At 50.0% G+C, this 18,397-nt stretch overlaps 1 protein-coding gene across 2 annotated transcripts in view; it reads right to left on the bottom strand.

Moving 5' to 3' along the window:
- Positions 1-18,397, bottom strand: part of Stk24 (serine/threonine kinase 24) — a 99,106-nt gene that overhangs the window by 12,603 nt on the left and 68,106 nt on the right. For both annotated transcript variants that reach the window (XM_005007157.3, XM_023560578.2), the window contains exons 3-5: positions 12,970-13,026; positions 6,600-6,708; positions 6,200-6,357 (exon numbers count right to left, since the gene is read on the bottom strand). In XM_005007157.3, the coding sequence (XP_005007214.2) occupies positions 6,200-6,357; positions 6,600-6,708; positions 12,970-13,026 (324 nt within the window). The remainder of the gene's footprint in view (positions 1-6,199; positions 6,358-6,599; positions 6,709-12,969; positions 13,027-18,397) is intronic.

The raw sequence follows: 18,397 nt of genomic DNA on the forward strand, positions 1-18,397 counted from the left end.
ACACACTGTAAAATAAATCAGGCAACATGATGTCCTTCTACTATACCAGCATCAGGACTGTTTGCCACACACTGACACCTAAAATTACACAGGCTTGACTTTCAGTGGCTCAATGTGACAGCAAAGCAAAAGCAATACACATTCGAGAAAAGCCAAGTTTCAAATTTTGGATTTGGATCTTCTTCCAGGAAATCTACGTGGAGTACAACTGTTTCTCATGGTGCCGGCAGGGGCAGCCAGAACGGTCCAGCAAGTGCCCGATGGGAAAGGGAGGCAAGCGGGCTGGTGCAGAGGGCAGGCATTTTCAACTCAGCGTCTTTTCAGTTCACTGAGGAGCATTTATAATTCCTTAATATCACATAATAACTACATTTTCTTGACTTCTGAAAAAACTGTTTTCCACAGTTGATTCATTGAAATCAGGATCCAAACAAGGTTCACACATGCCAAACGATCACCGCAACAGTCCCGCTTAATCTGCCCAGCACCACCAACAACCTGAACACAGAGGCGGCCAGCTCAGCATGGGGTTTTCGGCTGACAGCACTCGATCTGATTCCCCACAGCCTGCACCTCCTGACCAAGGTCCTCCAGGTTTCTCCTCCAGATTCCAAAGGGTGGGGAGGCTGGGTTAGAGTCACAGGTGGCAGGAGCCAGTGGCTCCCCACGGGGCACCGGGTGTCAACTGCCCTGACACACTGGCCAAGACTGAGCCAGCAGTGAGACCAATGAGCAGGTAACGCTGGGTGATTTTAAAGCACTGAAGCCAACAGCTAAGGACGCATTGTCAATGCCTAGAGAATAGGGCAAACACTGAGAAATCAAAGAACAAAACAGGCTGATAAGACAACCCCGGGAACTGGGGCGGAGAGCAGGTGTTGGCCTGTGTCAGCGTCGTAGCGCAGCCCACAGTGACTCAGGAACTTCAGCTAATGCTCGGGTCTCTCTCCCTCGCCATCCTGCAACAAAGGAGAGGGCTGAGTGCCCTGACTTGGGTACTTTTGGACCCTTAACGGAGCGGCAGCACTCGCTGTCCACGTTCTGCCGCCCCTAAGTGGCTTCTGCCCCAGTGCAGCAGTCCAGGGGCTGGGACCTGCCGCATCCACCACTTCCTTCCTTTCTCCACCCAGAAGGAAACGGCCGCCAGCAAGTCTCGTTCCCCACTGTGGGTACTAAACTCTTCCCCTAGGGGGATCGGCCTGAAAGATCAAGTGTTAGGCGTTCAGAGGCCAGTTTTCCTTCTCCCTGTGATATGAAGTGCTTCGTGTGCCTTATGTGCCGACTACATTAGAGCTCAGCAGAAACAGGATTTAGCCCAGACTCCTTCTGCCCTGGGAAGGGCCTGGAGCCACGGTGGTGGTGGCAAGGACGAGCAGCAGTGGTCAAGCAGGAGGACGATAAGCTGCAGGGGACAGAAGCGACTGTGGTTCTTTGCACACAGGTGACCTCAGGAGTCTGTGTGACTCCACCTCCGTCTGCCTGTGCCAGCTTCCTCGTACCAGCACGCTGCAGCTGCTGCTGCTGGCAAACAGGCTGCCTCTGGGCTGCAGAGACACGGGCCATCTGTCCATGTGGTCTCTGACAAGGCCTCCAGCCCTCCCAGAATCCCACAACCGCTCCTCACACACCTAACCAGGCGGCCTGATGGAGGAGGATTTCTGCTTCAGCCAGGGCTGAGCATGCACTGGCTTCCCAGAGGCTGAGGACTCTGCTTCCAGGTGGAGAGCTGGGCAGTAAGCATGTGGGAGAAAGTCTGCAGGGAACGAGACTGCTTGGCACATGGGAGCCCAAGGAATCGCCCTCCTGACTTTGCCCAGACCCAGCCCGGGCCCCAGTGTTCCATTTCAGTCAGCTTCCCAAGGAGGGTGGCCAGGACAGCACCATGAAGAGAAACCACTGCCAATGTCCGGGCGGCCCAGGTGGGATCTGAGTGTTACCCGGCTCCCCAGGAGGCCTCAAACCAGCCAGGCAGCAAACTATGGCTCCTGCTGCGCTGTTCTCCACCCTCCTGCTTCTGGCTTGGTTGGAGCAGATGGGGTCCTATGCGGTCTCCCTGCACCTTCAGACATCTGACTCCCTCCCACCTCCAAGTGGATGCCTAGAAACCTGGACTGCTGGGCAAATAAATGCCAAGTGGTCCTAGCACTCTGGGAGGCTGAGGCCGGACAATCGCAAGTTCAACCCTAGCCTGGGTAACCTAACAACTTAATAAAAAAGGCTGGGAGTGTACCTCAGTGTGAAGGCCCTAGGTTCAGCCCCTAATACATGCACGTGCACACAAACACACAAGCATGCATGCATGCACACACACATACATGAGTGGGGGGTGCCAAGCAATCTGATAAATGACTCAAAAGCGAAACTACCCCAACTTGTTAAAACCCATTAATCCTACTTGTAGGAACATGGTCTCTGTCTCATCAGATATCAGATCTGGAGGATGGTAAGGGTCCCCCAAAATATTCAACAACAGTATTACTTGTATTCAACATCAGAAAAACAAACTGCATTGGCCCATCAACTTAGTAAAACAGCACCTACCCAGAACGTGGCACTGGTTTATCTATTACTGCATTTCGGGAATATGGCACCCAGTTTGGAATGTGTGCCTGCATATTAAATTCAGAGGTATGTGGAGAAAGGATGGTCTTCTTCCATAGCAAGGAAAACTGACGTCTGAGGGGATCCATTTTTTTTGCCATTTGGGTAAATATATGAAATTAGGCACCAAGACACTCCCAAATTGGGTGCAGCGGCATACAACTGTTATCCCAACACTCAAGAGGCTGAGGCAGGAAGATCATTGCAAGTTCAAGGCCAACCTGGGCTACAAAGCCAGCCTGAACTGCATAGTGAGACCCCGTCTCAGAAAGACCAAAAAAAAAAAAAAAGTGCCGAGAGAACACAGACAGGGGTTTTCAATACACACCCATGTCACCAGCTGCAGAGGCCAGCGGCCTGACAAGCAAGTGTTAGCCGAGAGCAGCTCTCCCCTCACAGGAACACTTCTAGGAAGCAAGGGCCAGAGACCTCGTGGAATCGCTGCTCGTGACTGGAGGACTCCTCAATGGGAACAGGGAAAGCGGAATTGTACACAGCAGCACCCTACACCCTCATAACATCAAGTGAAACAAAGCAAACCGGCTACCGGTCCAGAGACAGGACGCAATTTAAGTGACGTCTTACAGTTATGCATAGGAAACAATTCTAAAAGGAACCTTAATCAACTCTGTGTAGCCAAGAGAAAAAAAGCCACGCACAACTCCAAGTTACTCATAACTGAAATAGTCAGGACAAAAATGGATTCAAGACAGCTACTGTGTGCTCAGATGCAATGGTTAGGAACGGATTTCTCTGCGGGATCTAGACACAGAGAAGACATGTATGGGTACTTAATGGTAATCAAAGCCTAACCTGAAATAGCCCTGCATTAAACCTGCTGAAATAAAGCCCAGAGTCACTCAGGCCCTGGCCCACATCCTTGTTCCCTACAGAGCTCCTTCATCCTGGCCAGGGCAGCAGGGTGGCGGTGGACTCAGCGTGGGAGTTCAAGGGGTGGCCCGGTCCCGCTCCCAGGAGGCAGGCGGACCAGCTGCAGGTGCCGTTGACTGGTGACCCTGCCAACAGACCAGCTTGGCGCTGCTGCTTTTCCCACTGACACCTCACCTTGGGGTGCCTGCAAGTGGTAATTTCAGAGACAACTGGGCATGGGAATTTGCCTGGCCTGGGCTTGGCAGCAATCTACAGATGGTTTTCCATTCCCCATTTCTTTTTTCAGTATTTTCCAGATCATCACTGAAGAGTGCACACATACTGCTTCAGAAGCCAAAACCAGGGAAAGTCATTTACACGAGACTGCAGCACCTGGCTCTTGCATCTCCAGTTCAGGGCAGGCCAGTCGGCCAGGGTCTCTCTGGCACTGCCCACCACACAGCACTACATCTGCTCACCTGGCAAATGCCCCCTCTTCCGCACACACCCCTCAAACCACTGGGCTCAGACTGAGAGCTGAGATGAACATGAGAAGCTGTGCGTGTGCCAACACTTTCAGAGCCACTGGGCAGCCCAGACAGATGACAGCAGATCACTGACACTGGCTCAGCTCATCACAGCAGGCAAAGCTGTTGCGGCTTCAGGAAGGGAAGGTGCTGCTCCCTCCAGCTTAGGGCAGGGAAGAGGCTGCCATGGTAAGGCAGGTGTATCCTTCCTTCACCGGCTGGTCCTGCCTTCAAGGTTCAGTGTGGGCACAAAGAGAAAGCTGTGTGGTGCACGTTCTTGAACTATGGGCCAGGTGGGGAAGATGCCTGTGAGCACACTGTAGGATGCAAAAAAGGGGTGCTGGGAAGAAGCTGGGGACACTTGAGCACCAGGAGACTACAGCAGCCACACCTCCAGAGGCACCTCAGCCCCGAGGACAGCCACAAAGCAAGCTTGGAGAAGCATGCACTGTCAGGCCATGCTCCAGACCAGACAAGAGCTGCTGGCCCAGAGCCATATCCCATAGGGGTGCAGGCAAGAGACTTCTCCCAAAGGCCCCAACCCTGAAAACCTTAAAACTAAGGCACCCAAATCACCCTAAGTGGGACCAGCCACGCCTCCCCAGCCAGCAAACCTCCAAGTTCATTTCCATATATAATTCCCTTAAAGGTCACTCGCATGATCCAAGCAAACAGCTGCTTTCTGACAAATCATAGTAAAAGAGAGTAAAAGGCTGAAAAACAGGGGGGCACATCTTCTTACACTACTTTCTCTCCAAACAAGTGTGCATTCCAGCAGGTGTAAGTCAGTCCCTGAGGCCATCCCCAGGCTGCGGAAGAGAGAGAGCTCCAGGAAAGAGGTTCGCACATCTTTCCAATGCAGAATCACATAAATAACCACAGATGCTTTAAACCAGAATGAAAGCAGGGAAGAGCCAAGAAGAAACTCCAAAGTATGAGTGATGGGCAGAACTGGAAAAGTACAAACTGAACCCACGTCCGTGTGGCATGGCCCACCAGCTACTTCACTATGGAACATGAGAAGAGAACACTCAGGGTAACTGGATGAATTTAGTTAGGAACCAGATTCCAGTCTCTGCCATACTATAATTTAGACAGATAAACGCAGATAAATGGAGGGAAAAGGGACTGAACCCATTCCTGCTAAGTCCTTCAATCCCTGCAAAGGTGAGCCACAGCATGGAAGTAGCCCCCCGCCCCGGAGCAAAAGCACCCCCACAACACTTACAAGTCTCAGCCCTGGCAGTACAGCTGGCTTGGGGTGGGGGACGCCCTTTAGCCCCCAAGCCCGTTAGATTCTCACAGAGGTCACAGCCATCACTATTTAATAGCCAGACAGCTGGTCTGCCTCTCTCAAGCCAGAACCAGAGACACTGACACTTAAGCCATAGCAATGGCTCAGGACAGTGACCTCAAGGCCCTAGGGGAAATTTCCTCACGCTCCCTGGACTGTTTCAGGAGATGGGAATTTTCCTGCATACTGAGAAAAGGGTCCCATTTAAAAAGCTGACAGAGTATTATGCTGGTAAATCCTTGTGCATCTGTTTGCTTGGAAAGCTGTGGCTCACCAGAACCAACTCTCTGTGGAGGAAAAGCAGACCAGAAAATGGAAAGTTAAATCGGAGAAGCAGGAGGCAGAGTCCCAGGGATTCTTGGTCTACGCTACCAGGTTTAATATAAAGCTAAAGGGCAACAGGGAAAAGAACTGACAAGTAAAGGCAATCGGGAGAAAGACGATGCTGTGCCTCGTGTTGATGTGGAGAGCCCAAGAGCGAGGATCCTAATGGAGAACAAAACAACATGGCAGGAAGAATCCGTAGCAATCACCGAAAGCACATTCACACCCACCCTGCTGCAGTCTCTCTGTGGCTCCTCATCTGTGCCCTTCGACTGCCGCCCAGCCCCGCCATTCATCCACTGCGCTGAGGTCTCTCCCTCCTGTGCACTGCAGGGCCCACTTCCTCAGCCTCTGCTGCTTGCCACCAGATGCCTGTGCTGCCACCATGGCCCTCCTGTCCCTGCACACTCCTTCTGTCCCCATGGCACCAGACAGACACTAAGCTAAAACCACAGTCTCTGTGGCTGCATCAACGAAGGGAGGACACAGCAGGTAACAACAGAAAGGTCAGAGAATTACCTCCAGGACCTGCCTGAAGGTGCCACAAGGGGCTGCAGGACGGGTGTGGTGTGCTGGCTCTTACCTTCGAGTCGTAGGCTGACTGTTTGATGACCTCAGGTGCCATCCAGAAAGGGGTGCCCACGAAGGTGTTCCTCTTTATCTGGGTATCTGTCAGCTGGCCGGCCACTCCGAAGTCAGCCAGCTTCACTTCTCCATGTTCAGACAGCAGAACGTTGGCCGCTGAGAAGGAAAGTCACACGGCCGACGTCAGTCACCACGATGCATGGCATCAAGCACCAGAGGGGCGAGTGCATGTGTCCTCTCCCAGCCATCTTGCTGCCCTAGAGGCACAGGCCACAGCCCCTCCACTCCTTCAGCCCAGCCCTAGAGGGTGGACGGTGCAGGACAACTTCCCTTGGACTAAAGCTTAGCTCTGCCACCGCCAGGATTTTAACGGAATGAAAACAGTGCAGTGTTCTTACCTTTAATATCTCTGTGGATCTTCTTCTCCGAGTGCAGGTAATCGAGTCCCTTCAGTATCTCTCTTAATATGGTGGCAATCTGAGTTTCGTCTAAAGGGCCAGGTTCTAACTAACAAAGACAACCACAAGAGAGTGTCACAACTCTGAAATGCTGACCTTACACACAATGGAGACAAGACAGTATCCTCACTACATGCACAAGAATAGATAAAAATTTTAAAGCATATTTTTACTTAAAGCTGGCATTTTGCTTACATAATTAAAATCTATTAAAGCACCCTTTAAAATCCTTTAAAATAATAGAACCAGAGGAAAAGACTTTGCAGAATGAAGCAAGATCAGCTCCAATTCAGTGGTGCCAAGAGGACGCCCTGGTCACTACCCCTACAGCCTGCAAGCTGGCCTGTGAGCATCACCGTCTGGCCCTGGGGAAGGTGGGGCGCAGGCATGGTCCCGCAGTCTAGGAAACAGACTCCAGAAACTCGAGGTGCGCACAGATGCCTGTGCTGCCCTCATCTGCTTGGCTACCTTGCCGTAAGGCTCAACCTTGTAACTCAAAATTCAAGTCCTTGGAAAGAGAAGGCCTAAGAGCCTATCCATTCCTGAGGTTACTACTGCACCCGAATTTTTAAATCTCTATTTTAAGGCTCCTCAACTTCAAGGGATGTAGCTGAAAGAGTTAAACTCCTAACACTGGGAAAGTACAAAAGCTGCTTGTTCCTACTGAGGTAGTAATTGCCTCTGGAAATCTTTGTTCTGTGAATCTCAGAGTTGTCACTATTGACTCCTTGAATAGCCACTCTTTTAAAAGATCTAAGGAAGGAATGTCAGATATGCATACCGCATTCAGAAGAAAGAATCCGAGAGCTGAAGGACCGTCCAGGTCAGCCTGCCCAGCATCACTTGCAGACAGGGGATTCAATCACAATTCACAGAGACGGACTCTAGTTGCACGGCTACCCGACACACCGTAAAGGCTCCATAAAGGAGAGGGCCAACTGTCTAAAGAAGGTTTTCCAACTTGACAGTGAAGCCACCGGACTCCACACTCACCCACCTTTGCCAACCAAAGGGACAGTTGTCTCCACGGGGGCCATTACATTTGCTTTACGCCAAATAGAATGAAAACTAAGATGCTCCTCGAGTGTCTCTTCCTTTGACTGTCTTGTGGGACATCCCGAAGGGAACAGCAGGCCCAGCAAGGGACCTGTGAGACTCCCCAGTCACCTACACTGCTGCCGTCTCATGCCTGGCATTGCTCAAGAGAATCCCACTAGATCAGGCTTCTCCCTGCCACCTCCCCACCATGAAAAGGAGAGGGAGCCGACAGCTTTGGTCAGCCGCCACATCATGTGCTTGAGAAGTCAAAGGCCTGTGTGCCAGCCTGCAGAGAATCACCACAAATGCTGCCCACGGTGCCGTCCCGGCACCAGGACTTTGTTCCGCACACCCTAATTCTTCCCAGTTATTTGACCAAGAGTCGCGTTTCAAACACATAGAAACCACTGTCCCAAAGACCAGAGTGTGGAATGCGTGGTCTCCTCGTAAGTCTGCTTTCTTCACGGTTGTATCTTCAGTGTTCACAGAACTCAGAAGCTTTCATTTCACAAGAAAGATGAGCTTCTCTCATGGCCTGAGGGACGAGATGCTGGGATGCTGGCTCCTGTCCTCAATGTCACACCGCTGAGGAAACCCAGTGATTGCAGCAACGTGACCAACTGGACTTGGCCAGCCTGGGCTTCCCCCGCACGAAGAACTGCTGCCATCCAGTCCTCAGACAGGTGTGGGAGCAGTGAAAGGAGCAGAGGAAAGCAAACTGCAAACCCCTAGATGAGTAAGAGTAGTGCCTTGCGCTGCACCCCAACCACCCACCACCGGAAGTGAACCTAAGGATTTCATTGGGATAAAATCATCAAGGTGCCCATGAGGGCCCATTTTGGACACCAACTTGACTGGGCTAAGGGGTGCCTGGATGGCTGGAAAAGCCCTTATTCTGGGTGTGATTGGGAGGGTGGTTCTAGAATATACCTACATCTGAATCAGAGGACTAAGGAAAACCACCCAGGGTGGGTGGGCCACATCCATACTGCTGAGGGCCCAAACAGAACGAAAAGCAGAAAACAGGCAAATTTTCACTCTGTCTTCTAAGCTGGGACATGCTTCTCCTGTCCTCAGCTATCAGAACTCCGCGTACTCCAGTGTTTGCACCTGGACTGAGCCGTGCGACACACTTCCCTGGTTCTCAGCTCACAGACCATCCATGGTGGGCCTGTGCAGGCTCCATAATCACATAAGCAATTTTGTTAATAAATCCCCTCTCATCCACAGATCCTGTTGGTTTAGTCTCTCCGGAGAACCTAACGTAGCTATCAAATTCGCTGTGAAAGGTATTCTAGCGTTGGTCAGGCTAGGGTGAGCTGAGTTCTCAGAGTCTCATGCAAGCCTTCCCCGTGGTTACAACCGCGAGCCAGGAGAAACATGGTGCACTCAACCACTAAGATTGTGAGCATTTCAAGAATTTGTAACACGAAAAAATGCGGATTACATCTCACCCATGGGTGACTGCTAGTTCATTCCTTCCCCCACGTCTCTCTCTTCTTCTCCCTCTGCTGAGGGCCACCAGCTGGGCACACCACCACCCTGCTGGAGACCACAGCCCCAGGCCCTGCAGTGGCAACGGTGTGCAACATGAGCACAAATCCCTTTTGGTCTCAGCGCTGAATGCTGGCAGCTGGAGAGGGCGAAGGCTGCACACTGTGAGGAGCCACAGGTGACCCAATGTGTGGGAGGGAACTCCTCTTCTGTCTTGTTTTGGAGCTATGATGACAGTGGCTTGGACTAAACCTTACTTGAATGTACCACCTTGGTTTTTTGTTTTTTCTTTCCCCAAAATTGTGTTGTGTATCCATTTTTAGCTTGTCAAACATCTCTGCCTGATCGATTAATCAGATTTATATAGTGAAGTCCCTTCTAGATGAGATTTTAACTCTGTCCCTTAAGAGTCTCTGGCAACACTGACAGACCTATTTAATCACATAAAACCTCTTGCTAATCCTCACTCGACTCTCCTAATGCCCTCCACCTGCCTGTTCCTCCTTGAACACCTTCTAACACATGTGACAAGTGACACACTTGGCCATGCAACACCAAAACAGAAAGATGCAAGACCTTCCCAGAGCTCAGGCAAGGCCAGCCCTGCAGCAGGCACACAGTGAGTATTTTTTGATTAAAATGATTTCACTCACTGGACTACCAACTCTTCTCACACGGGAAGTTAGGGTGACTTGAATTGTGTGCTATGAATTATATTCTCCTAGGCCTGGTATTCTGCAGGCAGCTACGACCCGAGAGCCCAATGACACAAGTGGCTACCAAAATGTATTCTGAAGAACTCAGGGTTTCTTCATAGTAGCCTTGGGGATACTACCAACATTCTATTTACTATTTAACTTTCTTTCTTTCAATTAAAACACACCCCACACACAGATTGAGCACATCCAGGTGTGTGTATTCAAAATATATTTATGGCTCTGAATAACTGAACTATACTGTCTCTTTGCCCTTCACCGTAGATCCTAAATTTGCATTGTTTTTAAAAGTCAAAAAGCATGCAGCACCAGGAAAAGAAGAGAGGGCTCACAGGATACACAGCCTCCACCTGCCCTGATTACCTTCAGTCAGCTAAAGAGACACTCATGTCCTGGCCAAGACACCTCAAGACATCATGCCCTGATGACACCTGAAGAATCCGCTCACACACATCTGGGTTAACACTAAACAGGTGAATAAAGGATTTCCATTGCAACTGCACCTGCCTGTCTGTGAAAGGCCCAAGGACTATTTGCACACCATGTACAAGAAAGACACCAGGACTCACCACCTGGTTCAGAGGCTCACTCATCTTTACCCTGGGGTAAAATCACTTTTGTTGTATAGGGGCACCCTGTATGTCTTTAAAATCAGGGCGTCACATTTTCAGTACTCAGTATGACACCTGCTGCTAACACTCACCAGGGCTCCATGGTATGGCTACAAGAAAGACAAGAAGTGACCCATGACAATTCCCTGCCTACCTCCAAAGCACCCATGGTTCCCTTTAGAAAATACCCTGGCAATTCTCTGCCCCACATCCCGACCTGGAGCCTGCCTCCACTGAACCTTTGTGCTAGAACCCAGGGAAAGCTTCCCAGATCCACTCTCGGACATGCTCAAAGGATTCTGGGTGGAAGAGGGAGGCCACCTTCCTGTCCCAGCTGAGACCTGATGGAAGGAAGCCCTGGAAGGTCTCACAGCACAAGAGCGGAAGGGCACTGTGTGTGTTACATGGTGCACTGGAATCCATACAAATACACGGAACATGTGCTGCAGGGCAAGGACAGGATGGGCTGGCAGGGACAGCTGCAAGTCTCTGAGCAGACTGCAACCTTAGGGAACTGTCACCTGCGCAGGGGACTGGGAGGGCAGGCTCCCTGAATAAGCTACACAGTCATCTTTCCCCTCCAGGCCCTCAACAGGGGCTCCTACAAAGAAAGGCACATATTAACGATGTGCCTGTTAACAGAGATAAGTAAGACTAGTTAGAATTTTTCAAAGATATAACCCCGAAATACATTTAGCTACACTACATTACACTTGTATGCCTGATGATATTCTGGTTTCTAGGATCTTTTATAAATTTAGGACTCTTTTGAAACAATCATAATAGTTCTCAAAATTCAAAAAAGAATGCCCATATCCCATTATTCAAGTGTGTCCTCTACTTGTAAGCTTTGGGGATTGGGATGGCGGACAGAGGAGGAGACAAGGCAGGACCGAGGAGGAGGAGGGGGCCGCCACAGTCTCAGCAAGCAGTTCCAGGCCTGCTTTCGAGTTGGCACACCTACTCTGGGTGGCTTCTTTCCTCTCCCATTAACCTAGAAGGACCAGGCAGACCCACAAAGGAACGCCTGTTTCTCACCACCATGGAGACTGACAAGAGCAGCTGGTGACTGGCTTGGGACTCACAAACCGTATGGGACTTCAAAGTAAGAACTGTGTGCCCCCCTCTAAGAGCAATGTCCAAAACTACACTGATACCAGGTCAAATAAATCAGTACTACAGCACTAACCATGAATACACACTGAAGCACTCTGAAACTAGAATTGCTGCTCTAAGGGTCTTGATGCCAGGGAAAGAAAAACTCTACGAACAACTTCACATGTACAAATTACACTCACTTAAAATAATAGTGCATCTAATTACACAAAAGGAGGTAATTTTCTACATTCCTGTGTTTCCCAAAAGACTGAAGAAATGAAAAGCTTCTTGTGTAATGTGTGTATTTATGGAAAGAAATCAGAGAGACCCAAAAAAAAAAAAAAAAAAGGTATCAGTTTGGGGTTTTCTTCCCATTTTAATATCATTTATACTGTACTAGATTTTTATTGAAATATTCTTTTTTAACCCTTTGACTCTTTGTGTATGTAATTTTCTAAACCAAGAAACACTGTCTTTCTGGAGATACCCATAGTGTATAGTTTGTGTCTACCTTCTCCATCCAAAGACACTGTAGCCTCATGGGGACAGGCTTTTCAGGGGTGGTGGACCTAGAGTCTGTGGCTGATTCATGGTCCAGTGCTGGGATTAAGATGTGAGCACGACCCCACCCTTAGATGCCTCAGAGCTCATCTAAAATCTGGTCTTTACAGTGGGGTTGAGGATGAATGACTCGATTTTACTGCTACTGCAGACGGAACAAGTTGGCAAATGCTGAACTATGGTATATCTTATTATTATTATTATTATTATATTTTCTGCACGTCCTGTGTTTCAAAGACAACATGTTTACGGGTGCTGCTTATTTGTAAGCTATTGGAAGCCCAGCTTGAAGCCCTGTTTCACACGACAACCCAAGCACCCCCAGCTTCTGCCACCTTCTGTGAAGCCTGGCACCTGGACAGGCTCCCAGGTGGGGTCAGAGGAGGAGACACCACCTGGACTGGGCCTGAATCCCCAATACAACATGCCCACTGGCAAGAGGCAGGCATGGGTGCCTGTCCAACTGCTTGCCTGACTCCTGTTCCAAACCAAACCTCAATCGTCACACCTGTGTCTTACTTGGGAGATAAAAATGTGACACACTTATTTCGGGTGCTAAGTTGCCATCTGAAACATGAAGTTGTGATGTCATCAGCTCTACAAAAGTTAAAAATGATTCTGGAAAAGTAACCAACTGTACTTAGGTGAGTTCAGGGCGAAACCCCTCATTGCTTCTATGACTGAATTCATTGGTTTCTCATAAAACAATGACAATAAAAAACTGATTTCAAAGGCTGGTCCATAACTGATTTCAAGGTCCGGGTGCACGGAACATACCCAACACCTACTTACCAGGTCCAGGGCGGAGCCGCCACCAAGATACTCCATTATTATCCAGAGCTTCGTGTCCTGCACAAACGGAAACAAGAAAGGGCACAGTTATTCTTAAAATAGAGCCAAAAAAATATTCACAGTAACTGAGAGTCTGTCCCCACTGTGTTGGCTCCAGAAAGCATTCTACCTTCGCATCAGCAAGGAAAGCTGTCAGGACAGGGACCGCCATGCACACAAGGCCGCCTCCAACAACTGGGGAGCGGTGATGTCCTGCAGGGCCCCTGCTGCAGGTTCCACTAAGGACAGTGTTGCAGACCAGAACCTCAGAGAGCGACAAGGACATGTCCATCTCTAGACTACCTCCTTAGTGAGCCTCGGCTAGAGCAGGGCCTGAGAACCTGCGGATGAGCCAAGCCCGGAAAGGACAGCTCACCTGGGCGCTCACGATGACGAGAAGCGAGGTACTTCCTGTCCCCTAGCAATGCAGTGCTCCCAGAAATAGGTCAGCCAATGTGGCACCCCCAATCTACTCGCTGTGCAGAACGGCAGCTGATTTTTAGCACCTCCAAAGGTTTGGTGCTTTCTCCCTTCAGGGAGCTTTCCAGAAAAGCAGGCCCAGCCTAGCACTGTGTGTCCTTTCAGTCTCTCACAAATGCCAGGGTTCTCTTGTATCTGTGGGTACCCAAGGGGGTCCTACAAGCAACGCCCCTGAGATACAGAAGGACTGAAAGCAGCATCCTCATTGCTTACTCCATGCTTTATGGCAGCTGTGTATTCACTGAAAAAGAGAGCGAAGCAAAGCAATAGGCCCTTTCTGATCACAGGGCAGAAGCCCACCCGGAGCTCCCTTGTCCTCCTGTAAGAGGAGCTTCTGGAACGTGTTCCTCCCAGGTCTTTTCACTTTTGCAGTTCCCCAAGTCAGGAAACTTCACGTGCTTCCCTCCCTGCACCCTGAACAGACTACTGACAAGGGCACAGTGTTTCTTCTGGATTTCCTTCTCTGTGCCGCCCCGTTAACAGTGCACTTGAGCTGAGGACACCTCTGGGCCCAAGGAAAGACAACTACACAGACTTAAAACTCCCTTTAGGGAGGTCCTGGCACATGCACTGCGTCCATGGGAGAAATTATCTTTAATATTTAAGTTAAAGTCTGCTGTGTGGCATTATTCCTACAGCAGCCCACATGAAGAGTCCATGTTCTAATGTATGCAGAAGGCGTTCTCAGGCTTTTCAATGTCCTGGACCACTGACTGGCAAGGGCTCGGGATCCACAGGACAGGCGCAAAGCCAGTACTCAGCCAGCACAGGCACCTGCCTCCAGAAGGGTCCACGATGCCCCTTTCTGATTTTAAGAATACTTCCTGTCACAGACGGTTCAGGAAGATGCTGGTCTGCAGGTTTCTGTAAGGCCAGCTTGCTGGGGAAGGTGCAGTCACTCCTTCCAGGCATTTCAAAAGCATCCTGTCTGAGGGGCACAAACAAACTTCCATGGGAGACATCTTTCTGCTGGTTGACACGGGAAATCTGCTGTTTTCTCCGAGAGGCTTTGGAGCTCACTATCTCTGCTCGAACTTTCTTATATTTGGCTTTGGTTGGACTCAGCTCTGAAACCTCTTGTTTTCTGAAGGCTTAAGTTTATTACCAGCAAGATAAGCACTGAGCAGGGAGGGAAGTCCCCCAAAGTCTCCCCGCCCCTCCCCCCAACCACTAGTGGTACCATCACACCTTGGGACCCAAGCTTCTGCTGTCATCAGGAAGCAAGGCACCAGTGACTACTCGCCCTCCCTCACCCCTCAGCATTCCAAAGCTCCACCCTCCTTTCTTCCTGCGTCCACCTACCAAAACAACCCTCTGGCCTTCCTTCTTCTGCCTTTCCAAGGAGCCTCAGCGCGACTCCCTGACCCATTTATGCTGGGAAGTGCCCACGCCCAAAGCCAGAATCACACCCTCTTGTGACAAAGGTCCCCTCCTTCCTGGGTAGAAAGAGGGGATACCACATTGGCTCCTTCCTGGGAGCAGACCTGCTGGGTGGGGACACTGCCAGACAGGATCCCCCCAGATCTAATGCTCTTATTCGGGTCACTGCTTCTTAATACCTGTGCCTACTCTCTCTAGCACCTCGTTGGCTGAACCTGCTTCTCAGGCTGCTGAATGAATATGCAATCGCTGCTGCTGCTGCTGCAGGAGCCACCCTGGGAAACCCTCACCACCGCTAGAGTCCTGTCAACTCCCAAGGCTCCGCAGGTACCACCACTAAAAACTGAGGACAACCAACAAACAGCACAGAGGGAGCTTTGCAAGGGGAGCCAGCTGACAGGGACTTGAGGGACAGTAACAAAGGCCAGCCCTTCCAAGTAAGTGGAAAGTTGCAGCTGAAATTCTGTCCCTGCTGCCCATCTCATCCTCCAGCAGGTGGACCCCTCCCCTCCCTACCGGTCACCCCCTACTGCCCACACTGCTCTGTGTCACCAGTCCCTACACTTCTCTGCACCCTCTGCTCTCCTCTCCAGGTCCAGGGAGCCTGAAGCTGTGGGTTCTGTCCTGCTCCTCCCCTCCTGGCCAGAACCATTCCCCAACTGTAACACCAGTTCCGAGGGTAACCAGGACAGGGACAGGGTGATTGTGATCTTGGAACTGCCCAGGGCTGGCATCTAGGCTAAGCCGCACTAATGTCCACCCTGAGGCCTGCACCTCAGAGGCAGAATAGAGCCCCACTCTGGATGCCTGAGGTCCTCAATGTGCCACCTGTCATAGTGCCCAGTGACCACACCACCACTGACCCTACAACAAGAACTGGCTGAAAGGATACAATGCCCCTCACTGCTGTGGGGAGCTGGCTCCAAGACCCCCAGAGGCACCCAGATCCCTCTGTGAAACAGTATTTGCCTGCAACCTCCACACAGCACATCCTCCCACATCCTCTAAACCACCTCAGATCATTTTCAACAGTTAACAATGTAAATGCCACGCAAATAGTGTTGTTTACAGAAAAATGACAAAGGAAAGTCTATGCTTGTTCAGTGAAGACACAATCCCTGCCACCAACATTTCTAAGTCCCTACTGGCCAATGTGCAAACATGAACCCAAAAATACAGGGGCTCGACTCAGCAAACCTCCTGGTTTTTTCTAAGACTTCAGTTATCAGTAGCCCAGAGTATTTGTCTTGACTCAACACAAAGAGAGAGACATCACATTCACATGACTTTTTGTTACAATATATTGTTACCCCTGTGTTTTATCCTGTTATTGTTAGTCTCTTACTGTGCCTGTTAGTTAAACTTTACAAAGCATAATTATGCCCTGGAACTGATGCAGTGTACAGGCAAGCTGCACACTGTACCTTGGAACAAACCTCCCACGGTAAGGCAGGACCATGGTACAGTGAAACTCCAGCCAGAAGACTACTACTGACTACTACTGGTCACTCACGAAGGCATGCTAGGCTTCACATTCCTCACCCTAAACAGATGATAACAAGCCAGGCACAGTGGAACACACATATAAACTCAGATTTAGGGAGCCTGAGGCAGGAGAATCAAACAGTCAAGTCCTGCCTAGATAATTTAGTTGAAATCTTTTTTTTTTTTTTTTAACTTTTTATTGGTACCAGGGATTGAACTCAAGACCACCTGCTTGAAAGGCAGGTGCTTATGCCGCTGAGCTAAATCCCCAGCCATGCCTAGATAATTTAGCAAGAGCCTGTCTCAAAAAATCAAAAGGGAGAGGATACAGCTCAGCAGGAAGGCTCTAGCTTCAGTTCCCAGTGGGAAGCAGGAGGGATACTTCACACCCCACCATTTACATCACAATAAAATGAGGCCATGAAGTGAGAGCACCTCTAAAGTCCAAGGTACTGAGCAAATGCAAAGTTCCCTGCCCAGAAATAACCAAATAAAACCAAATTGGCTTAATTAGCAAGCCTCAACAGTCCCTGGGCAAAAGCAAACCTGGAACAAGGATTCATTTGCACCCTGAACCGAGGCAAGAGTGCTTGGGAAGGGAGGCCTGGCCAGGTTGCTTGGGGACAGGGCCATGTGTGCCACCACCAAGCCAGACAGAGATGAAGGACTAGGGTCCTCCCGAAGCCTTTCCAAGAATGCCTTGCTCTCAGGAAAAATACAGAGCTACCTTCAGAACCTAAAAACATGTTTTTCAATGTATTTTTCTTTTTTTGAGAAAGGGTGTTACTGTGTAACCCTGGCTGGCCTTGTACTTCCCAAGCTGCCCATGATGATTTCCAACCCACTCAGTCCTGCCTCAGCCTCCAAAGTGCTGGGATGACAGGTGCCCTCTCCGTAACTCCTGGCATCAAATGATTCTTTTGTTTCACTTTGTGGTTCAGGTTGGCCTTGGGCTCTCTTTGTAGCCCAAGCTGGTCTCAAACTTGCAATGATCCTCCTGCTTCAGCCGTGTGCTGGGATTACAGGAGTGTGCCACCATGCCCAGCTGGCATCAGATTCTAACCAGAATCATTTTTAAGTGATCTCAATGGAAATTATGAATGACCTCATAAAGTTTTCTCCTAAGTGAAACAACATAACAGTTAATTAATAAGCTGATTCAGGAGTCATAATGTTTAAAAGGTACCAAAGTGTACAAAGGGATAAGCTCCCCTCCCACCCTTGGCCCCTGCTGCCTGACCCCACATCAAGCAAGTTATCACCGACTCTTATGCAACCTTGGAGAATTACCCTACACACTGGAACAAGCCCCTCTCTTCTCTTCTGCCGGGGCCACACTCTACGCACAGTGGGGTTTGCCTTGCTCTTTACTAAAACCTTCCCGCAGAGCCTTCCACAGAGACCCACCAAGAGCTTCAGATGGTTTGTCTAGGAAATGCACCCCCTGCACAGCACCTGGGGGTGCTCAATTTCCTGTCCTTGGCCAATACTGGTAATCACAGTCCCACTTTTATTGTTGTTTCCATGACCTGAATTGTGCTCCTCCTCCACCAACAGCAAACTCAAGCCTGAGCCCTTGTCCCTCTGCATCTCAATCACAGAAAGGTCTCTAAAGAGGTAATCACAGTATAACCAGGGTATGGGGTGGACCCTAACCCACCAGGACTGTCACCTTTATTAGTTTCTGTCTCACCCAGCTGGATTTTCTTAAATGACTCATCAGCACACAGCATGCTGACTCTGTACCCTGTGGCATTACTGACAAGTATAAAACCAGTGTGACTTGGGCTCTTACTTTAAGGATCCCCACTCACCACCACAAGAATCGGACCCATGGACCACGGAGCTCCATCCTCAGCCCATTTGTGTTCCTGAGGGAGGGTCTCACAAAGACTAAGTTGCCCAACCTGGCTTCAAGCTTGTGACCCTTCTGCCACAGCCTCTCACAGTGTTGGGGTTACAGGTGTGATTCAGGGTAGCTGGCTGCCTTAGGGAGCTACAGGTAACAGAGAAGCAGAGAAATAACTGCAATCATGTGCCAGAG

Source organism: Cavia porcellus, unplaced genomic scaffold (assembly GCF_034190915.1).
Source record: "Cavia porcellus strain 051 isolate PalLab524CR breed Dunkin Hartley unplaced genomic scaffold, mCavPor4.1 scaffold_4, whole genome shotgun sequence".
NCBI lineage: Eukaryota > Metazoa > Chordata > Mammalia > Rodentia > Caviidae > Cavia > Cavia porcellus.